Here is a 23,518-nt window from a genome sequence, read left to right as displayed (position 1 = left end):
CCCGCACCCCTACTCCCCACCCCACCAGAAGCAGCAGGCCACATGGCATCCCCACTCAGGGGCTGGGTTCTGAGGAACACAGGGTCAGCCCCAGAGCCTGGTCAACCCCTGGGGGGCTGAGGCCCCAGGTTGACCTTGCACAGGAGCTCAGCTGCCCAGAGGCCCACACTCCTCCCCCCAGGTCACCAGGCCCTCCCAGCTTGAGGGCCTTGGGAGAGGTACCTCCCGCTGAGAAAACAATCATTACACCTACTGTGCCCAGGCTACACTCATTGTCTGTGACCCTCACAGCCTCTTTAAGTAGGGCTTTCTCCTTTTGAGCCTCACTTTCCTCTCTGCAAAGTGGGGATAATGCTATCAATTTCACGGAGTCCTGTTTGGAGCACAGCAGTGATGGTGGAGGTGCTGCAGCCACCTTGGGACCATGAGGATAAGAGACACATGCTAAGAATGGCAGACCAGCAGCCAGGAAAAGCCTGGGTCCCCAGTAGCCTCCCTGAGAAGCCCCATCAGCTCCACTGGCCACTCAGGGCTTCTTGTCACATGAAGATCACTTGTCATGTGTTTTGTGTCACAAAACACAAACCCTATTTGGTTAAACCACTTTGGTCAGGCTTCTGAACGCAGCCTGACACAGGCTGCCTTATTCTCATCATCACCCCCTTTGACAGTGAGTCACTCAAGGCCTAGCAGATAGTTAAATGGGTGAGAACAAGACTCAACCCAAGTTGTTTAGGCAATGAAATACAGTGATCTCAAAAAAAAAAAAAAAAGTGAAAACTGCTAGATGTAAAGACAAACAGAGGAGAGATACGAATCTCAAACCAATTCCAAATGACATCAAAGATTTCCCATTGGCTTCTACATGTACTGCCCCACTCCGGGAGCTCGGCCTTAGCTGGCCCTCCCCTTGATGGGGCTGCACTCAGCCATTTGCTTTCAAAGAGCAGAATATGAAAAGGAGAAAAAGTAACTGCTCAGGAAAAATCTGGCAGACACCACTCAGTCCGGGGGTCAAGGTCAACACCATCAGCGATACATCTTGTGGACAGCATGTGCCCTGGATGTGACGCGAAGTCACCTCACCTCTGTGGTCTTCCTCCCCAAACCCGTAAGCCCAATCGAACCACAAGAAAAACATCACATCAGCCCTAACAGAGGGATATTGTGCAAAATACTTAACCCATATTCCTCAAAACCGTCAAGGTCATCAAAAACAAGGAAAGTCGGAGAAGGTGTCATAGACCAGAGGCAGCTGAGGAGGCAAGGTGACTAAATAGAGTACGGTTTGTGTCTTGGATGCCATCCTGGGACAGAAAAGGACACCAGGGAAAAACTAGCAGAATCTGCATAAACCGTGCAGCTTACTTATTAGCAAGCAATCCATTGACGTCGGTCCCCTGACAGTGACTGCACCACAGTAAAATAAGATATTAACAATGAGGGAAACCGGGTGAGGGGTACATGGGAACTCTCTGTGTTATCACAGAAACCTGTCTCTAATTCTAAAATTATAGAACGTATTTGGGGGCTGGGGGGAAGCAACGGACAGAAGAAACAGCCCTATCTGCACAGACCAAGCCCCCGGCCTCTCCACAACCACAGCGACCTGGTGTTGAGCACTTTCTGGGCACCCAGCCCATGATGGGCCCTATGGATTCACAGCCTATCTGTTCTCGCAGCTGCCGACAGAGGCAGGTATCCCTAATTCCATTTTGCAGAAGAGGAAACTGAGGGCCAGAGAGGTACATGCCCAAATATTCAGCTGGGAACTGGCAGAGACAGATTTGAATCCAGGACCCCCCAGCCCCGGCACGGAGCCAGGACAACAGAAAGTCCCGGGACTGAGTGGGGCTGGGGGATGAGCTCTGAGTGCAGGACTCAGGAGGTCCCTTTATCACCTGCTTCCCAACCTTAGCAACTTCAGGAACCGCCCCCACGCCCCCGGCTTCAACGTACTCGGAGATTGCAAACTGGTGGCCTTTGCTTAGCATCTGGCCCACAGACACGGCCGGTTTGGCTCGTGCGAATTTGAAAACGAGTTAGCTGCCAACAGGGAAGAGCTGGGATGTTTCAAATAAATACTGAGTTCCTACTTCTCTTGAAGGGAGCGATCTGGCCACTCTGAGCGCGCATTCCTGTGGGGTGCCGTGAGCTGGCCCCTGCAGACAGGGCATGTGCTGTCCGGTTCGCCACCGCCCCCACCCGGCCTGACTCACTGGTCCACAGGACCTGCCGAGCCCTGGGGGGCATCTGAGCCGGCAGGGGCTCCAAGCTCACGGCACATCACTGAGACACAGGGCTGTCGAGGACCTGGATGGAGAAGGTGTCGTTTCTAGTCCCTTGCTCTGGGCCCCACGGGCTGGGGACCGCCAGCGGCCGCTGCCCTTCCCACCGTCTCTCCGGGAGCTCGCGGAAGCCCAAGAGGCCGGCACTGCGACGGTGCCCGTCCTGTGGAGCAAAGAGCAGGCTTGGAGAGAAGGTAGGTCACACATCCAGGGTCACACAGACGGTGAAAGGCCAAGCTGGGAATCAGAGCGGGCTCCCCTGGGCTGTGGGCACTGCCTCCTGCCACAGCCAGCCCACAGGACCGTCCCCCTTGGTCCCAGCCTCCCTCCTGGGGCCTGGGGCCTTCTGTACGTCAGGCCACGCCTGGCTACTCTGCCTGCAATGTTCCGTGTTTGCTCCAGGGCCCCCAGTCTTCCAGAAGGCTCTGACAGCTGTAAGCAGAGCTCCACCCACTTCTCTGCAAGCAGCCCCTGCGTGTCCAATCCCGTCTGCAGCGCTGGACTGGCAGAGCCCTCCCACCCAGCTGGGCCACCAGCCCCAACCCCTGCCAGCCCAGTGACCCAGAGCGGCCGGTGGCAGGAGGGGGCTGCTGAGGCTCTGATGGCAGAGGAACAGGGCTGGAGGCTCCCGCGGCGCGCAGCCCCCGCCCAGAAGGACCCTCGCAGCAGGGACCAGCTGGTGAAATCTCGCTATAGGTGATGCTGACCCTGGGCAGCGGCTCTAGAAGGTTCGTGGCTCCCCCGTGGATTCTGCTTTTAGCTGGAGGAAAAGCGTTAACATGGAAACTAGCAGAGGAGGAGCCCCTAGACGTTCTGCCAAGATACCAGCTCCTAAATCCAAACTCACACACAGTCTGGGAGGGGAGACAGGACAGCCGGCGGGAGGAGTCATGTCACGGCCTCCTCCAGAACTAGACCGAACGGGGCGGGAGGCGGGGGTGCCCAGCCCCTGGATCTCTCTGTCCCCGTGGCCAGGGCTCCGCGGTTGCCTGCTTGGCCCCTCCTCCCTCCGGCCGCTCCACCCTCGGAGCCCCTCTTCCTGGAGCCCCGGCTCCCCCTCCACTTCATGGTTTGCATCAGAGTCGTCCTGTTTCGACACCGAGTCACTTGGCCTTTGCCGCTCATCATCACACAGCCACTGACAGAACTGTCCGATGACCATCTACTTACACGCGTGTTGTTAACTGAGCACCTGCTCCGCGTGGGTGTCAGAAGGCCCTTGCACGGAGGAGGAAACCGAGGCTTTCAGCGGTCGTGAGACTCACTGTGGGGCCCACCCACTGCCCAGACTGGACGCCCACATCCCACGGGTCCTCAATCCCTTCTGCTAATTCCTCCCAAACCCCTCTCCCCATCACCACTGGTGTCCTGTCTGTGCCACCTCTCAGGGGCCGCTCTGGCCCTTAACCCATTCTCCGCACAGCAGCCTGAGGGATTGTCTTAAGAAACAAATCCGATCTGGGGAGCCTGGCTGGCTCAGTCGGTTAAGCATCTGACCCTCGATTTTGGCTCAGGTCATGATCTCACGGTTCCTGAGATCGAGACCCACGTCGGGCTCCGTGCTGCTTGGGATTCTCCCTCTCTCCCTGCCCCTCCCCAGCTTGTGCCCTCTCTCTCTCTCAAAATAAACAAATAAAAATTTAAAAATAAAGAATACATTAAAAAAAAAAAAAAAAGAAACTTGATCCTCCAGTAAGTACCTTGTGATGATGAGAATAAAATGAGACTCTTCACCGCTGTCTTCAGGCCCTGCCACTAAGGTCACCAATGGGCCCAACCCAGACCCACAGGTGCGTCCCACTTGGCCTCCACTGTGCTGTCTCTTGCTCCTTTGGTCTGGTTGTGTTCTCAAGTTTTTGAATGAAATGCCTCTTCTCTTTATTTTATTTTATTTTATTTTTTTCAACGTTTTTTATTTATTTTTGGGACAGAGAGGGACAGAGCATGAACGGGGGAGGGGCAGAGAGAGAGGGAGACACAGAATCGGAAACAGGCTCCAGGCTCCGAGCCATCAACCCAGAGCCTGACGCGGGGCTCGAACTCACGGACCGCGAGATCGTGACCTGGTTGAAGTCGGACGCTTAACCGACTGCGCCACCCAGGCGCCCCATGCCTCTTCTCTTTAAAAGATGGATTTCAAGCTTCTTGTTTAAAAAAATGGAAAGCTAGGGGCTCCTGGGTGGCTCAGTCAGTTAAGCATCCGACTTCGACTCGGGTCGTGATCTCAAGGTTCGTGAGTTTGAGCCCCGCGTCGGGCTCTCTGCTGACCGCTCGGAGCCTGGAGCCGGCTTCGGATTCTGTGTCCCAATCTCTGCCCCTCCCCCACCCACATGCTGTGTCTCCCTCTCCTTCTGCCCCTCCCCTGCTCACAGGCATGCACGCTCTTTCAAAAATAAATGAACATTAAAAATGTTTAAATAAATAAATAAATATAATAAAGCACATCCGTGGCAGCATATGCAAAGCACTGAGGGAATAGCACAGATAAGAGCTACTCAATAATAATATCAACATCACCAGTCATAATAACAGCCACTGACCCTTATGTTACCTGAATTACTGCTCACGACAATCCTGTGTAGAGGCTGTAACTGTAAATCCCGCTACACAGATGTGGAAACTGAGACTCAGCAGGCTTAGGACCTCACTCAAGGCGTGACACTTGTAGGGGACAGACAGGGCCCAGCTCGTGGGCGTGCCATCCACATAGACACACAGGCCTGCACTTGCTCTGATGCTCTATCGCTGGCCTGAAATTCTTAATAAGCTGTGACAACGGGGCCTGCAGATGTTGTAGGATCTCTGGGCTCCCAGGGTCGGTTGTCTCCATGCCTCAGAAAGGTCACTCTTGGAAGATATTTGCAGAGGACATATCAGATAAAGGGTTAGTATCCAAAACCTCTAAAGAACTTATCAAACCCGACACCCAAAAAACAAATAATCCAGTGAAGAAATGGGCGAAAGACATGAATAGACATTTCTCCAAAGACATCCAGACGGCCAAGAGACACATGAAAAAATGCTCCACATCACTCATCATCAGGGAAAGACAAATCAAAACCACAGTGAGATACCACCTCACACCTGTCAGAATGGCTCACATGAACAGCTCAGGCAACAACAGATGTTGGCGAGGATGCGGAGAAAGAGGATCTCTTCTGCACTGCTGGTGGCAATGCAAACTGGTGCAGCCGCTCTGGAAAACAGTATGGAGGTTCCTCACAAAACTAAAAATAGAACCACCCTATGACCCAGCAATTGCACTACTAGGCATTTATCCAAGGGATACAGGTGTGCTGTTTCAAAGGGACACAAACACCCCCATGTTTATAGCAGCTCTATTGACAATAGCCAAAGTATGGAAAGAGCCCAAATGTCCATCGATGGATGAATGGATAAAGAAGATGTGGTATATATATACCATGGAGTATTACTCGGCAATCAAAAAGAATGAAATCTTGCCATTTGCAACTACGTGGATGGAACTGGAGGGTATTATGCTAAGTGAAATTAGTCACTCAGAGAAAGACAAATATATGACTTCGCTCGTATGTGGAACCTAAGATACAAAATAGATGAAAATAAGGGAAGGGAAGCAAAAAGAAAAACAAGGAGGGGGACAAACATAAGAGACTCTTAAATACAGAGAACAAACGGAGGGTTGCTGGAGGGGGCTGCGGGTGGGGGGATGGGCTAAATGGGGAAGGGGAACTAAGAAGGCCGCTTGCTGGGATGAGCACTGGGTGTTATACATAGGGGATGAATCACTGGAATCTACTCCTGAAATCATTATTGCCCTAGATGTTAACTAACTTGGATATAAATAGATAAATAAATGTTAAAAAAAAAAAAGTCACTCGTGGATGGCTTCGTGGGCAGCATGAGGCCAGCACTCCTGGCTGAGAGGTCATCGTGGGGCAAAGGGCGCAGCAGGAGCAATGGTGGATTTGAGGGGGGACATCAGCGAATGGATTTGTCTGGAGCCAAGACTGACCCACTCCTGGCACAGAGCAAGGAAGGGAAGATCCTTCCCCGGCCCAGAGCGTCAAAGCAGCTTCCTATTCCCAGGGGTCTGCTCAGCTTAGCAACCTCCCTGTCAAACAGATTCTCCACCGACCCACAGGAGGCACGGTTGTGTCCGGATTCCAGCCACTGACGGGTGGTCCGCCTCCAGATGAGTGTCCGTGGCCTGAACCAACAGCTGGCTACTGTCATGTGGGAGCTATACATTTCTCACTCTGATGCCGGTTAGCAGTAGAACCCTGGGAGGTTCCATTGCCTGGCCTTGAAGGTGGTTGGCTCCACAAAAGAATGTTGAAAATAGCACCGGTTATAGCTCTGGGGAGCAGAAAGCAAACACAGCCTCAATTGACCATTTTGTCAGGGTCCCCAGTGTGGGCAGCTGTTCTCCATCAGATACACACGCCGTTTGGAGGTGTCCAGAACCAGCAGGTGCTAAGAAGCCGCCTACATGCCTGCCCCCCACCCCTGCCCGGGCTGGAGAAAGACTCCCCAGGGCTGAGCAGTCGCCTCCCGACAGCTGAAGGAATCTGCTTCAGAGGCAAGGCCCAGACTGTCACCTGTGCCCATTCTCCCCCATCCCAGACATCCAGGCAGCCTTGGGAGTCTCCTCTCAATCCACCCTTTCCTCAGACGCAGGTGCTCTCAGAGCTCTGGTCTGGGCCCGCCAACCCCTCCAGCGGGTGGCCCGGGCTGCGGCCACCACACTGATGTCACCCTGTCACTCGCCCTGGGAAGCCCTTTTACGGGAGCTCGCCTCCCGCGCTGTCCTGGTCTGATTAAGACATTTTATCCACTGGGCCCCCTGAGGGTGGCAATGGATGATCTCCAAGGCCTGGAAAAATAATACTTGAGAGTGAGAAAAAGAAGAAAAGCTCGAGATGAAGACAGCAGGGATGGGACAGAGCAGGAGGTAACGAGAGACGGGGTCGGAGACGCAGACAAAGGGAAAGACACAAGAGGGACAGACACACACAAATGGGAGAGAAAGAGCAAGAGAAAATGTGGAAACAAGATGGGGGAGGGGACTGAGAAAAAGCAGAAATAGATGGAAAGGAGGAGGGGAACGTGTGGTGAATGGGGAGAGAGGGAGAACAGAGAGAGAGAATGAAGACGGACAGAGTGAGGGAGTAAGACAGAAAAGGAGAGGGAAGCACGGGGGCCGAGAGAAAAGGGAGGCATGTCCCGAAAGGCGGTGGCAGGGGTGGGGACACTTTGGGGACAAGGACCCGGAGGGGAGGGGATGGTGACAGGAGGGCACGAGCTGTTCCGTGCATTCAGGACCTCTCCAAACCCAAGCCAGGCTGCTGCACCAGATACACAAGAAACCCCCGCTCCGGGCCCCCACCTGCCAGCCCCATCCCTTTGTCAAAGAAATCATATTCTTCCCAAAGGACGGAGGCCATCTCGGGAGTCAGGTCAGTCTTTGTTGAAGGGACTCTATCTCACATTAGGGGCAGCGCTTTGCCCTTTTCCCATTTTATTCAGGACCCCTGGAAACCCTGGTCTAAACCCTCAACAGGGGCCCAGCCCTCTGGCTGCAAAGAGAGAAAGGGGAGGAAGGGGGAGATGGTGAGTGAACCGCTTCTTCCACGCCCACCGCAGACACCCAGCCCCGAGGCAGCCTCACCCCAGCTGCAGGGACATCATCTGTCTCCATGGGCTGGCCACATCCCTGCGCCCGGTACACTAAGATGTTTAATCGACTCGCGCTCGGTCATTGACCTAGATCCCCTCTGTCTCCTGGGGTGATCTCGTTCAGCTTCTGGCTCCATGCTGGACACCTCCAGCCCTGAACCCCACACTAGCATGTCCAACTAGGCCTCTGCCCTGCAAACACATCCAGACAAACTCTTGAGTCACGCAGCAACTTGGATGTATCTACAGAGAATAATGCTGAGCGAGAAGAGCCCATCCTGAAAGGTTACATGGTGTAGGGTTCCATTTCTAGAACATTTTTGAAATAGCAACATTTTAGAAATGGAGGGCAGAGTGGTAGCTGCTGGGGATTGAGCAGGGGTGAGATCCCGGCAAGATTGGAACTGTTCAGTGTGGACCCTAGTGGTGGAGACAGGAGGCTAACTAATATAAACGCGTAGAATTTATATAACTGTCTAGAACCTAAAACACCTGCAAATGAGGACAAGCAAAATGGGAGCCCTAAGACCAGCTGATTGCATCAATGTCAGTACCTGGTCATGATATTATTATACTAAAGTTTTGCAAAATGTTTCCACTGGGGGAAAAGAGATTTCTCTGTATTCATTCATTCATTCTTCCTTCCTTCCTTCCTTCCTCCCTCCCTCCCTTCCTTTTTACACTTGATCTTAGCCAAAAGGCTGAGAAGCGATGCCCTTCCTTCCTTTCTAATGCTTATTTATTTTTGAGAAAGAGAGAGGAAGGGGCAGAGAGAGAAGGAAACACAGAATCTGAAGCAGGCTCCAGGCTCTGAGCTGTCAGCACAGAGCCCGATGCAGGGCTCGAACCCATGAACTGCGAGATCACGACCTGGGCCAAAGTTGGACACTTAACCAATTGCATCACTCAGGCACCCCCCCCCCCATATTATTGCTTAGCTGCGTGTAAATCTACAATTTTTGCAAAAAATTTCAATTAAATACCCTGCCCCGTGCACACACGAGGAATAGACCCTGTTTCCCCAGCTCCACCCTGACCCGCCCTGGTCCAGGCCAACAGCATCTCTTCCTGGACCATTGCAGGCCAGATCCCACCTCAAGCCCTCCAGAGCTGAGTCCCAGCGCTGGGCCCACACATGCTCCATCCACCCCCTTCACCTCCGACTTCCAACAGGCTGCCCACTCAGGTCTCGCTGCTCCCACAGCCGCCCAGGACCCCTGCGCACGCCCTGTCTACCTCCTTCAGCGAACCAGCCACCTCCCTGACCACATCCTACCCTCAGACACCCATCTCCCTGTGCTTCTTCACTTTTCCATCTCCCCCGGGGCACACTAGACTGTCACCTGCCAGGTGGCAGGAATATTTTCTGTTCTCCATGGGTTCCAAGGATACAAAATAGCGAACAGCTCATCCAGGTCGGTGGGTAAGTATCGGTGGGTAAGTATTTGCTGGATGAACGAACAAATACGTGAATGTATGGATGACCAAAAGAACGGAGGGGAGGCCCATGGAGATTTGGCATCAAAGGAGTTAAGCCCGGCCCAGGGACTGGGGTCCTGGTGCAGCCAAGGAGGACTTACAGGGAATGTGGGGGAGGAAGAGGCCAGGGTGGACCTCAGCACAGAGGGGGGATGGGCGGGGCTGTCTTCAGGAGGAAGAGCCCAAGGTATGAGGGAAAGAAGCCCGGGAGAATACCTCGCAGGCTGACCATGCTGGCCACCCCCAACATGCTTTCGAGAAAACAAACAGTTTGGGTGGAGGCCGAGTTCACTTTCTGGGGCCTCCGGGGGACCTATGGGCCAAGCCTAAGGGGCTTCCTACCATCTAAGGGGCCCATTTCCTCCAAAGTGGCTCATGCTGCCTGGGGAGTGGGGGTGTGAGTGGAGGGGGGGGGGTCACAAAGGGCTTTGGATCTGCACTGTGACATGCCCTCCGAAGCCCCACTTGGGGCTGCCAGCACTGAAAGCAGGTCCCTCCATCTAGCACAGGAAGCTGCCCATTCCTACATCTCTCAGACGGCAGTGGTCCCCCCTCCCTAGCTGTGTGATCTTAGCCAAGTTACTTAACCTCTCTGTGCCTCAGTTTTCTCACCTGGTGAACAGGACTAACGACAGTTTCTTACTTCAGGGGGTGTTATGCCCATAGAACTGCAAAGTGCTTAGAAAATACCAAGTGCTCACTGAATGCCGGCTAATTTCATTATTATTATGGCCCCCTGAATTCATATTCTTTTTAAACACCGTCAGTAGCTTACAAAGAGCCCAAGCGTACAATTTCGTAACTTTGCACTTTTAGCATTAAATGCATTTCAGTTTCAAAACACGAACGTTTAAACTAAATCACAGTTGTGGGAGCCAATTCTGGGCACTGCTTGATTTTTAATAACAAGGAGCCTCAAAAATTGTAAGTGCCAGGACATCCTCCAGCCACTAAAAGGCATGGCTCCTTTATCGACCGAGGCAGCTGGCTCAGAGAATACTCAGTGGACGCCTGCTGGCCAGTGACAAGTTGCAGGAGGCCACACCAGGCACAAATGCTCTGGCAGCCAGCCCCAGCAGCAGCCCCCGGCGTGGTCTCCCACTTCTCTCGAACCAGTGACTGATGCCATCCGAGCCGCTCCTTTCCCCCCGCTCTCCCCCACACACACTCCTTGGGGTATCGCCCGAGGCCTCTGGAGCCTGGTCCACACCAGCTAAGAAGCTTCCAGACACAGGACGAGAAGAGCTGGTGCCAGGGCCACAGCGCCAAGATCCCCAACCCAGGTCCCGGCGGGCACCTCCCCTCCGGTGCTCAACGATGTCCGGCCTGGAACGAGCTCCCTCCCTGCTCCGGCTCCTCATCGCGTTCGAACGCCGGAATTACCCCCTCTGCCTGAGGCTCCAGGTTAATTATTAGGACTCTCCAAGTAACGGGAACTTTGGCCTTGACTTTAGGTCTGGCCGCATCACTAGGTGCAATGGTATCAGCCAGAACAGGCACCTGGATGAATTTACTGCTTAATGGGACGTGCTTTATTTTCCCTCTGTTTCCTTGGCCGTGAACAGAGCCAAGTTCAAGAGCCTCCCGGGCTCCTTAGGCATCAAAGGGGTCACGCTTCCTGCAGAAGCCCCAACCCCGGCTGCGGGCGTCACACAGGTGCCTGTGCTAACGAAGGGCTGCCCTGCACTCGTCACGTCCCTCAGAACCTGCCCGCCCTCTGCCAGCCGGGCCTCGCCCACGGCCACGCCACTCCCCTGACCTCTCTTTCCTTTCCGGTCACGTGCCGGAGCCCGAGGCACGCAGCCCTCCTCAGATCCACCTGCTAAGAGCACCTGCCTGGGAGCTCTACTTTCTGGGGAGACTGTGGGGCTCAGTTCACAGCTGTTATTACCGACGGCTCCCCCCGCACCACGCGCCACTGCAGGACTCCCCCTGGGTGTGCTTATGTCCCCAAGAACAGCAGGGGACGTCCGCGGTGCAGCCCAGCCAGCGGACGCAGAAGCAGATTCAGACCTCGTGGTCCCTCCGCTCCGCACCTCTCTCCATCTGAGGAGGGTGGGGTCCTGGGGAGACCCCTGGGTGGGGGAAGAGGTGACAGGGAATGGGGGCAGGGGGCATGGCGAGGCGTTGTGCCTTGTGTGCGAGCCAAGGAGAGACGCAGGAGACAGAGGCACAGAGACGCATGGAGAGAGGCAAGCAGAGAGATGAACAATTCGGAGAGGGGGGTCCAGATGGACACAGAGCCTGACGGGCTGACATCTCCACGTGGCAGCCAGTGCGGCCCCCAGTGTGTTGAAAGGGGTGGGGACTCAGAGGGGGGACCCCAGATGCCCCCGGTGCCTGTGTCCCCCGATGGCCCAGCCTCACCTGGGACATGTCCTCAGGCAAGACCTGTGCCCGGGAGTCCTGCTCCGAGCCGCCACCTCGGCCAGGCCGGGGGTGGTCCTGGCACGAGCAGGGGGAGGCTGGCCCAGGTGGGACAGGGGCCCCGGGGCAGAGCGAGCTGCCCCATTCAACTCCCGCTGGTGGGACGGGCAGCGGCTCCGCACAAGCTCGTGGGGGTGCGGGCGGAACCCTCGGCCGCTCCAAGGGAAGTTTCTACAAAACGGATCCCCACAGCCCATGCTCAGAGCAGCTGCTGAGTGCCACACACGAATCCCGATCTCCGGGGGCAGCAGGCCGCCCCGAACGCGCTCCAGACAGCTGTGGCCACCCGGGCCGCTCTCTTCCCTGACCACGGGCAAGCGACCTCACCTCTCCCTGCCCCAGCGGCCCTTCTCTAACACGGGCCAGTGATGGCAGCCCGCCTGCCCACGGCAAGCAGGAACTGAGGAAACGAGTACCGAGTTCAGTCCAGGGCACCCAGCACGGGACCCGCCGTGCAGAAAGTCCTCAGGAAACCCGGCTCCTCCTCACGTCACAGTCGGTGCCTGACACAAGTTTGCCAAGGGCAGAGGGAATCCCGCACGCTGATTCCACGGGGTTCGAGCACCGCTACCCCATTTCACAGGCAGGAAAGTTGAGACCCCGTTCCAAGGCCACGGGGCTAGTAAGCAACTCCATCAAGGCACAAACCCGCGGCTCTTGGGCTCTAGAACCCATGTTTTCATGTGTTTTTAAACATTTGGGGATTGTCCGTATTTATAGGAGACACGCAAAGGCAAAGGCAATGATGTGTCCCACACACGATCATCGGTTCTGAGGACGGTCGTTCATCTGGGCCAGTGGTTCCTAACCCAGGGCAATTTTGCATCCAGGGACTTTTGTAATTTCTGGACTTTAATGATGGTCCTGACTGGAGGCATCTGGTGGGCAGAGACCAGGGACCAGATACCATCGTATGATGCACAGGACCGTCCGGCTGCAAAGAACGATCTGGCCCCACGTGTCAGTAGTGCTAAGGTTGTGAAACCCTGATCTGAACCCATGCTCTCAACTGCCCCCTCCAAGAACCACGGGAGTTTGGCCTACACTCTGGGGGGGCGGGGGGGATGGGAACTGGGAAGGCAGAATCTATGAAGGGTTACCTGGAGGGGGACAGTCCGACTCCTTCAGTAAACAGGCTCGGACCCCACCCCTGGCCAGGCTTGTGGAGGCCTGTGGGCCAATAGATCCCCCGAGATTTCTTTGGAGTCTCAGATTTATTTCCAAAATCAATTGATTTCACATAAGTCTTTACTCCCAACCTCTCTTTTTGAAAAAAGACCAAGGTCAGGCCACTCTGAGCCTCTGTTCCTGGCTGGAGTTGAGGGCGCCTGCCTCCTCAGTTGGCCGTCTCTGCCCGGCCCCAGAGCCTCACTTGGGGCAACCTGATTCCAGTGTTTGGATTTTGACCCTTGGAGCACGAAGAACATGGGGTCGAATTCAAATGAACCAACCCCTGGCTAAGTCAAGACGTTCTAGCTTTCTTAAGCCTCAGTTTCCTCATCTGTCAAGGGGAAACGGTAACAGTACGTATGAACAGGTGAGCCCAGCCAGGGCAGGTAAAGTGCTAGCTTTTGCTGGTCCAATGAAGAGCCCAGAGGGCTCGGGCTGCTACTAAGTCAAAGACAAGACAGTCCCCAGCCCTGAGAAACTCTCAGTCTTGGGGAAGAAAAACTCTCAGTCTCGGGGAAACAACACAAAAAAACACAGCACCCCAAGGTGCTGTGCCAACAGGAGAACAGACAAGGGAAGTTCAGAGGAACGTTGCCTGGGGGCATTCAGGCAGCTTCCCAGAGGTGGTAACATTCAACATGGCCTTGAGCAATGAATAAACATTATCAGGCAGGGTACAGGAAGGGTATTCTAGGCAGGGGACCAGCATATGCAAAGGGCACAGCATCCACCAGCCGATGGATGGGGACGCTGCGGTCACAGGGATGCGGGGAGTGGATGCCAAAGTTGGTGGCTGTGTTGCTGGGGAGGGGGGACTGTGTCCCACCGACCACGGAGAAGTTGGAATGCTCCCACATAGGCTTCAGCAAACAGTCCCCCCGAAACAGAAGCCCCTTCTTGTTGAAAGGAACTTTCTTGGTCAACTTCAAAATCTCAACAAGAATGCAATGCTTAAAAAAAAAAAAAAAAAAAAAAACGGGTTCGCAAACCAGCCTGCTCAGAGCCCTCTGTCCCTCCCCAGCACACAGGCCACCAAATATCTGGAGTCAAACAAATCCATGACCGCGTGAGTGTGTAACTCACAGGGCCAGTTTGGTGTGGTGGTGGGGGGGTGAGCAGGGGGGCTGGGGACCAAGCGCCACTCAGCCCTCCACTGTTGCGTTAATATTTGCCAACTGCTCATGTTGCGTTTCTACCGAAAGGGATGAAGGGCAGAAGGAGAAGAAGAAGCCAGTTCGGGGCTCCGGAGAAGGAGCCTTGGAATCTCCTCTGCCTCCTTTGTGTTGGTGCCTGGCTCGGCCTCCACTGCCAGATAAAGCCCCAGCCAAGCCTTGCCTCCTTCCGAGAGTCACCCCTCCAGGGGGATTGGGCAGAGGGAGGGGGAGGTGCCCCAGCCAGGCAGAGCCTCCCTCCCTCTACAGGCCTGGGTGGGGAGGGAGCTGGGGGGTGGTGCATAGGGTGAGCGGGGAGGGGAGGAGACACCGAGCCTGGCACTGCTGACTCCTACAGGCCAGCCTGGGCAGGGCTGCTCCGCCCACAATCTCCCTTACCTTCTTGAAAGTCCCAGAGGCGGCCCCAAGCTGCAGGGGAGCTGCAGGGGAGAGGGGCAGGCCAGGACACTCTTCCTGGGGCTCTCCACTGCCTGGAGACGGCCTCCAGAGAAATCTGGGGAGGCCGTCAGGGGCCACGGAAGCCTTACGGGCACCCACTGATTCATATTTACTGAACACCTACTATGTGCTCCACCTGGGTTGGAAGACCAAACGCCCAGAGGCAGGTGCTGAGTGTGGGCAACTCCGGCCGACGACGGTGGTGTGGCAGGAACGCTTCCCAGGAGCCCAGACCTCTGCTTTCTCGAGAGAAAAAAAGTACGGATCCTTATGTGAAATTAGTTTTTTAAATGCTGGCAACTGCAGGGCGCCTGGGGGGCTCCGTCGGTTAAGCGTCTGACTCTTGGTTTCAGCTCAGGTCATGATTTCGAGGTTCATGAGTTCGAGCCCTACTCTGGGCTCCGTGCTGCCAGTGCAGATCCTGCTTCAGATTCTGTCTCCCTCTCTGTACCTCCCCCACTCGCTCTCTATCGCTCTCAAAAAAATAAATAAATACACTTAAAAAAATAAAAAGGCTGGCAACTAATTCCAACTGAACACACACGCACACAGACACGCACACCCCAAGTGGGGCGAAGACCCTCCGTGGGTAGGGCACATTTGACCTAAGGACCTTCAGTGTGCAACCATGACCATTGAGGCTGAGGTCTGCGCCCTTAGCAGGAGCACAGAGCAAGGGGAGAGACGCGCTGAACAAGGTCAAAGCTGGACTAGATCCTTGCTTTACCACTTAAGCTCCGTGACCCTGGGCAAGTAAATAGACCCCTCGGAACCTCCGGTCCCTTCCCCACGAACCGGAATAACTACAGCCACCTCCAGGCTTGTTATGGGGAAGCGGCGACAAGAGACAGAAAGCCCTTCATATACGTGCTCAATAGAACCGTGATCGTCAGAGCGAGAGCGGACACGCCACTACGAAAAGGCTGAAGGGTCCTTGCAGGGGCTGGTGCAAAGAGGCAAAGAGGATGCCTCCTCGCTCTTCCCTGCTGCCAGAAGCCCCTGGAGAGGTGACGTCTGTGGGGTACAGGCCATCAGCCTAAAACCCAGAGCTGGGAGCACGCAGGGCACAACTCACAGCTGCAGCACGTTTCCCCCCAGCGCTCAACACTTACAAGAATGACTTACTGACTTTTTGACGTCAGAAGGCTCATGTAAGACTCTCGACGGCCACGTTCGGCCACCACTTCGTTCCCGTGCATGTATCTCCCTTCCCACCCTTCCTTACTGGCCCACACCCGGCGGACACTCTCCTTTACACTACTGGCTCGCCCGGCGGGCATCTGTCGGGCGAAGAGGTGGGCCGGGCAGGCTAGGCCGGGCCAGGCCGCAATGTAACCGGGCAGCCCGGCTCTGTGTGGGCGTCAGGCCCCAAGCGGTTCTGCCATTAGCCCAAGAGATTTCCTTGGAAAGCATCGCACTCTTATCCATCGGAAACTTAATCGGAATGACGCCACGTGAGCAAGATGTTTCGGCTCGGCAGAAAACCAAACAAACAAATGAGTGAGGCGGTTCTGTGCCTCCGGGCACAGGCGCAGAAGAGCGAGGCCCGGTGCGGTCAGCAGAACACCAGGGGTGGCCACTGGGCCCCGTGCGACCGGGCCCAGGCCGAGGGGACAACAGCGACACGCGACGTGGTCTCCCTTGCCCTTCGGAGGCCCTGTGTGCCGACCTGGGCTGACAGCCACGTCCTCGGGCGTGGTCTCTGGAACCCAGACACTCATCCAGGAGGCCTGGGTCCCCCACCCGGAGCCTCTGTTCTCCCTTCTGATTGTGGGGGAGGCAAAGATCGGGGCGCTCAGGGCACCACATGTGACGTTTCTAGGCTGAGGACGCTCCCCCTACCAACTGAAGCCGAGAGCTTGGAGGGCACCCTTCGCCCCACTCAATTCTCACATCCAGGTCTCAACAAGACAGTGCTGACCCTGGATGCCAGCCCTCGCTCAGGGCAGAGGAGGAGCCCTGGCAGTTCTCCGAGTGAAGCAGGCTTACCATGACACTCCCCTGCTGTGAAGCCTTCCATGGCTCCCCATTGCCCTCAGAATAATGTGAAACTCCTCTGTGTGGCCTGAGACCCTGTCTAATCTGGCCCTGACCTCATGTCCCCCAACTCCCCGCTTTGTCCATTCAGCCGACCCGCACCGCACTTCTGACCGCTGCTCGGCACTGCGTGTGGCCCCTTCCGAGGCCTTTGGGCCCACGGTGCCTTCTGCCAGGAGCACCCTTTCTCCTGTCTTCAGACTGACTTACTCCCCATCCAGGCCCCAGCCTACATGGCCCTTCCTCAGAGGCCATCCTTGACTCCCTCAGAGCAAGCCGGGGTCCCCTTTCGAGGCAACTATATACTGAATTTTCTTAGGATTTGGTCACTGTGATCTCTTCCCCCTAGACACAAGCATGCTGGGGGAAGAGATCACGGTGTGCTCTAAAGGCAAGAGGGGACAGAGTTAAGAAAGTGGGCTCGTATCCTGATGCCCAGCTGTGTAACCTTGGGTAAGTTACTTACCCTCTCTGTGCCTTAGTTTGCTCGCCTTTACAACGGGGCTAAAAGCAGCTCTCCGGCCTTGCGGGGCCTGGGGAGGGGGAGAATGGTGCACGCCGCTGCAGGGCCGGCTCTGTGTCACCATCCCCACGATACCTGCGCCCCCCTGGATGAGGAGGCGGTCTGTCCTGAATCACTCCATTATTTATAGGCAGCGCTGGCTTTGCAGATCCGCCAATGCCCACAGAACCCTCCTTCGGACAGTCTTCCTCGTCCTTTCCATTCTCACTGCTTCGGTGGAGGCCCTCGTCCCTTCGCATCAAACCCAAGCCAGCTTCCCAGCGAGCGGAGCTTTTGTGATCACGCCCGTGTCCGCGAACCAGCAGCTGAGCGGCCCGGGGCTTACAGCGACTCGCCCACGGACCCGCGGCCAAAAGATGCCAGAGATGGGGCTCAGCTACAGGGGAAGAGAGGCGCGAGGCTTGCTTCAAATCCACAAGGCAGAATCTTGGAACGCTGTAAGAATCCACGTAAAGGTCTAATGGAAAACGTTCACGTAGCGCAGGATGAAGAGAAGGACCGTGGACCATAGAAACATGTGCATTAGCATTAAAATCGGAGCACGGACCGTGTACGTTTTTGTACCTGGGCACGGAAGGCCCGGGGCACCAGTCAGCCCTCCCCTCAGTCTGTGGACGGACTGCCTGCCCGCCCCCCGCCCCCCCCCCGGCAGCTTGGGTCAGAGGTAAAAGGCCTGGGGTTCAGGGGCTCGTGATGGAGGTGGTACCCGCAGGCTGGCACGCCCGGGTGCCCTCAGCCAGCCCCGGCCGAGCCAGCAACAAGTCACACGGGCAGGGGGCAGGTCTAGGCCCCTGGTGCTGGGCACAGGGGTGGGGGGACTGTTTCCTGGCCCTGCTCCCGACGCGCTGGGAGACCCCAGCCCAGCTGCCCTGCACCCTCGTCGGGCCTCCCCCGACACACGCAAACCGAGGAAGGAGAGAGAGGGAGGAGGGCAGGATGGAGGGCAGGTGGGGCTGGCCAAGTTAATAAAAACAAGGACCGGTTTTCTCTCCGTGCCCCCCCTGCCCTCCCCAGGAATCCCACTCCAGCTAATGGAATGGCAGGAAGGGTGGGAAACACACCCCCAAAGGCCCCTGCCCAGCTCCAGGCTGAAAGCAGAGGGCCCTCCCTCCTGGGCCCCATGGGGGGGGCCGCCATCCCTCCTTGACTCCGGAAGGGTCATGGGGGGCAGTGATGGGTGCTGGGCTTTCAGGGGAGGGGTAGGAGGCTCACCCCACAGGGAAAGGACCCCTTGTCAGCATTTCCACGGGGCCAAGTGAGACCCAAATACCTCTGCCCCACTCTTCACTCCACGGGGCCCTCGGGGACCCTCGGGGGCCCTCAGAGTCGTGAGGCGGGCGGGTGAGGGCGGGAGATGGAATTGGGGGCTGGCGGGGGCTGGGGAGGAGGAGGCCTCTTGTACGCTCACTGAGGGAAGTGTGCACCTGAGACAGACACCGAGGGGAACGGGCTTGAGCCCAGCTGAGTGGCTTTGGGGGAACCCATCCTGACGCTCTAGGAGAACCCCCACCCCCCAGATGGAGGTTCCAGCGGCAGAGCGGGGCACAGAAAGGGCGCGGGGCCAAGTGGTGACCCAATGGGCCCAGGCCTCACAGATCTGAATCCCAGCTTCACCACCTTCCGGGTGAACAAGCAATTCGACTCTTTGGTGCCTCAGTTTCCTCATCTGTAAAATAGGGACAACGACCCGACCACCTCACAGGGCGGGACGTCTGGTGCCGAGTCAGGGCTCCAGCGTGAGTTGCAACGACCATTATTCTAGAAGGACTCCTCCAGCTCACACCCTGGGTGCAGGTGCACATACACACACGTGTGCACACCCTCGCCTGCACCACCTGCCCCAGACAAAGCCCTCCTGGGGCCAAGATTGATATGCTGGGTTGCTGAATGACTCACCACGGCTGGCTGGGATGCACTTCCTGGAACAGGTCACCACAGGCAGGCCTGGGGCCCTCCCGAGTCTGGTAGAGATGAGAGGGTGCAGGTTCCGGCATGCCCAGCCACACCCAGGTGGGATCCTGCTGCGGGAGGGGGCAGGGGAACCCCAGTTTCAGGGGCCTGCAGGCCTGAGCTCCAACCCCAGCACTGAACTCAGACGCACGACTCACCATCTCTGAGACCTGGTCTCTGCCTCTAAATGGGGACACTAGTGCCGACCACATGGGGACAACTGCAGAGCACAGAGAAAGACTGGAAAGTGCAAAGACCAAGGGCCCGACAGGTCCCACTGTTAGGATACTTGCTGGGGGCCAGGGGCAGCCACGGTCCTCTGATCTTCCTCCCCCGATGTGCTTCTAAGCCCTCAGTGGGCAGAGCACTGGGTGCTCTGGAGGTTCCTGGGGGCGACTGGGGGTTCCTGTTTACCCAGGAACGGTCATCATATCTCAAGGGAGAGGAAAAAAAAAAAACAAAAACAAAAAACAAACAGCTCCTGACTTCATCATTGTTGGAAAGCAGAAAGACAGCATTTCTCTGGAGATGGGGCAACCCTGGAGGGCTTCTGAGAAGAGGTGGCATTAACTTAGCCTCTGAAGGATCAATAGGAGTTTCTAGACCATGAGACAGGTGAGGCCATTGTCTAGCTGTTACTGGCCTTGGGCAAGTCACTCACGTGGAAGCACATGCCTCGGGCAGGTGTAAAAGAAGACGGAGCAGTGGGGTCCTGGCAGGGACTAGACAGCGAAGGCCAGCCAGGCATCCCAAGGCACACTGTTCAAATAACACTGCCTGGCCAAATAGAACGAGTTCACCTGCTCCATTCTGTCCGTGGGCGATAAGACCGCAACCCCTGAAATCTACCAAGTCTCCATCCCCCTTCCTATCAAATCGGAATAACGCTGATGCCCAGGGCACACGACGTTTGGGAAAGGTAAATGAATCAACGTGTACGAAATGCCCAGTGCAGCGCCTGGCACGCAGTAAACACAGTGGAAATACGCAGGCAGGCAGCAGACAGAGGCGTGGGAGGGAGGGGGGGGCTTCCCGGGCAGACCCAAGGAACAGTGAGAAACCCCTGGGGGGGGCAGGACAGGGTGGCTGGCTGAGCTGTAAAGGGCGAGGCCTCAGAGAGGGGCCGACCAGGGTCCACCCCAGCCTCGTCACACCAGGTCGTGTGGCCTTGGGCGAGTCCCTTCACCCCACTGAGCCTCATCCTTCCCATCTGTAGAATGGAGGTGGTATAAAGGTCCCTCCTCCAAAGCCTGGCATGGGAATGAGATGCCACATAACCCAGCACACAAAGCACTTCGAACAGACCTGGAAGAAACCGTCGCTGCAATTATCGAACACGGGGCGTTCTCAAACTAGAGGCGGGGTTTCTCAAACTAGAGAATCTCCTGCCGTGGTGGCGGGGGGCGGGGGGGGGGGGGAAGCGGGGCTGTCCTGCACACTGTAGGGTGTTCAGCGGCATCCCTGGTGCGTAATCACCAGATGCCAACAGCACCCTTCACATCTAGTTACAACCAAAATGTCTCCGGACGTTGTCCAGTGTCCCCTGGACCGGGTGACCAGCAGATAAGTTGAGAAGACGGCTGTGTTTTAAACATTGAAGGTCTCCACTGCAGGATCAGTCTGGCCTCAGTTTTTCCATCAGCAAAAGGGATACAATGATCCCTCCTTTGGGGTCGTAAGGAGGATTCCGGAAAAGCAGAGATGTGGAGAGGAGAGGCCTCTGTAAGTCACAAAGGGCCACATGCAGGCTGGCCCTCCGTCCCCAGACCTCCACAGCCCCCAGCCCCTCTGGTCGACTTGAGGCCGACTCGTGCCTCCAGAAGGACCCACCCTGAATTCTGAATGTCACCCTGAGCACGTCCTTATGTGTGCAAGGACAGGACAGGAGGGAAGGGGCTGTCCCTGCTCACTTCGGTAACCCCAGATGGACCACAGTGCTCAGCAAACAGCAGGCGCTCAATAAATAAATGGTGGGTGAATACACAAGCGGCCACAGCACTGAAGATCCAAGCTCAGAGCGAGAAGAGGCGCCCCAGGGAGGGACGGAGATACTCCAGCCACCTGGGCCTGCCAGCCAGACACCGTTTCCTGTCTGTGCGAGTGAGACATGCCCTTTGAACTCCCACTTCCTGAGCCCCTCTCCGCTCTCTGGGGTCTGGGAGGAGGTGGGAGGCGGGGAGATACTCACATTCCTGAAGGAGGGCAGCCCTGAGGAGCCCAGCCACCTCCGCAGAGCCTGCGAGAAGGCCCCATGGTCCCGCTCGGCCTGAAGCACGTGGGCCTCCAGGAAGGAGACGTGGTGCCCAACCATCTTGACGAAGGCCTAGTGGAGAGAAGAGACAGACGGGGATGCCACACTGGCCACGGACTGGAGCACGGTTTGCGTAGACACCCGGCCCTCCATCACCGCTGCCCTGTGGGCTCCTGAGGACGCCAGGCAGGGCCTGCTCAGCGGGGGCACCTTCAGACACCCTGACGATAACAGTAACGGCCCCACGGGGGGGCCTCGCGGGGCCTCTACTTGTGACCTCTCACCTTCTCCCCATAGGGACCCTGGTTTTAGCCTCTATTTTGCAGAGGAGGGAAACCGAGGTTCAGAGAGGTTAGGTCACCTAACCAAAGTCACACAGCCAGTGGGTGGAGGAGAAGGGACTCGGGTGCACATCCGTCAGACTGCAAAGCCTTCTTAATTAAAAACAGGGTTTAGATTAGAATCCAGTTCTGCTCCTTAAAAAACTTTTATTAAAGATATTTTTAATGTTTATTTATTTTTGAGAGAGACAGAGCTTGAGCGGGGTAGGGGCAAAGAGAGAGAGAGACACAGAATCCAAAGCAGGCTCCAGGCCCCAAGCTGTCAGCATAGAGCCCAACGTGGGGCTCGAACCCACAAACCGTGAGATCATGACCTGAGCCAAAGTCGGACGCCCAACTGACTGAGCCACCCAGGCGCCCCTAAAAAAATTTTTTTTTAATGTTTATTTTTGACAGAGAGAGAGAGAGAGACAGAGACACAGAGACACAGCATAGGGCAGGAGGGGCAGAGAGAGAGGGAGGCACAGAATCCCAAGTAGGCTCCAGGCTCCGAGCTGTCAGCACAGAGCCCGATGTGGGGCTGGAACTCATGAGCTGTGAGATCATAACCTGAGCCAAAGTTGGACACTTAACTGACTGGAACCGCCAGGTGCCCCTAAAAACAGGTATTTTTAGAAATTGCCAAAATGGGGGCACCCGAGTGGCTCAGTCGGTTAAGCGTCCAACTTCAGCTCAGGTCAAGATCTCACAGCTTGTGAGTTTGAGCCCCACGTCGGGTTCTGTGCTGACAGCTCGGAGCCTGGAGCCTGCTTGGGATTCTGTGTCTCTCTCTCTCTCTGTCCCTCTCCAGCTCGTGCTCTCTCTCTCAAAAATAAATAAACATTAAAAAAAAAATTGCCAAAACACTCACTTTAATAGTTAGTGAACATCAGAGAGTCTCAAACTCAGAGGCTGCTTGCTAAGGGGCAGACAGGTGACAAGCAGGTAAAGAGGGCTGCGTGGAGACTGGGGTGACCCGGAATGCAGGGTCCAGGCCCACAGAGGCTGCTCTGCTCCAGGCCTTTGATGCAAAATACCCAGTTTCAAAAAAAAAAAAAAAAAAAAAAAGAAAGAAAGAAAGAAAGAAAAAAAAAGAGAGAGAGAGAGAGAACCTGGGTCAGACTCTCTGGATTCGAATCAAGCTGTATGCAACTTTCTACAAGCCTCAATTTCCTTATCTAGTAAATGATAATAATGATGATATTCCTATATGGAATACGAATAATACCAACCTTGCTAAGCAGGTGAGTGCTTACTTAGCACATACTGAGCTCAATAAACGTCAGGTATCATTTCGAAAAGAAAAAAAACTGCAGATTTTATGAAAAGCCTTGAGTTTTTACCCATGTTAGCAATAATTCCCAATTAAAAAAAAAAAAAATTCCGTGCAGGCGCAGACACGTCGAACCTGCTCATCTGCAGCCTGTGGTGTATCTTCACCTTTCCCTTCACCCAGCACACGGGTGTTCCCGCACTCACGTGTGTGCGTGTTCATGCGTGCGTGTATTTAAGCGTGTTCGTGTGCCTGTGCTCATGTGAGCTTGTGTGTTTATACGCACGTGTATTCGAGTGCGCGGGCATGTTCGCGTGTCGCGAGCACAGAAGGCGAAGGCCACCAAAGGAAGCGACTCCAGAGCCACGTCAGACGAACCACACCTCTGTGGGCCTCCCTCGCTCCCGCAGTAGGCTAGCAGAGATCTTCTCTCGCCAGGAAGAGGAAGGAGACTAGGAGGGAGCCTCCCTCCACTGGAAGGAAGTTCATGGCCCCCCACTGCCTACAGGGTGCCCACCATCCGGCCCTGCCC

At 55.9% G+C, this 23,518-nt stretch overlaps 1 protein-coding gene and 1 long non-coding RNA gene across 6 annotated transcripts in view; one reads left to right on the top strand and one right to left on the bottom strand.

Moving 5' to 3' along the window:
- The window catches only part of BCAS4 (breast carcinoma amplified sequence 4), a 60,432-nt gene that overhangs the window by 5,459 nt on the left and 31,455 nt on the right, over window positions 1-23,518 (bottom strand). The window contains exons 4-5 of one of the 5 annotated variants that reach the window (XM_058685959.1): window positions 21,331-21,465; window positions 19,089-19,213 (exon numbers count right to left, since the gene is read on the bottom strand). The exons of 1 other annotated variant lie outside the window; for it this stretch is intronic. In XM_058685959.1, coding sequence (XP_058541942.1) covers window positions 19,089-19,213; window positions 21,331-21,465 — 260 coding nt within the window. Of the gene's footprint in view, window positions 1-19,088; window positions 19,214-20,545; window positions 20,863-21,330; window positions 21,466-23,518 lie in introns of those variants that run through there. 3 more of the 5 variants (XM_058685960.1, XM_058685961.1, XM_058685958.1) reach the window with 3 other exon arrangements.
- On the top strand, window positions 2,728-3,729 carry LOC131485938 (uncharacterized). Its single transcript, XR_009249094.1, has 2 exons — window positions 2,728-3,016; window positions 3,264-3,729. It is a non-coding gene; the product is annotated as an uncharacterized LOC131485938 (long non-coding RNA).

Source organism: Neofelis nebulosa, chromosome 9 (genome assembly GCF_028018385.1).
Source record: "Neofelis nebulosa isolate mNeoNeb1 chromosome 9, mNeoNeb1.pri, whole genome shotgun sequence".
Lineage (NCBI taxonomy): Eukaryota > Metazoa > Chordata > Mammalia > Carnivora > Felidae > Neofelis > Neofelis nebulosa.
This window is presented reverse-complemented; position numbering and strand designations above follow the sequence as displayed.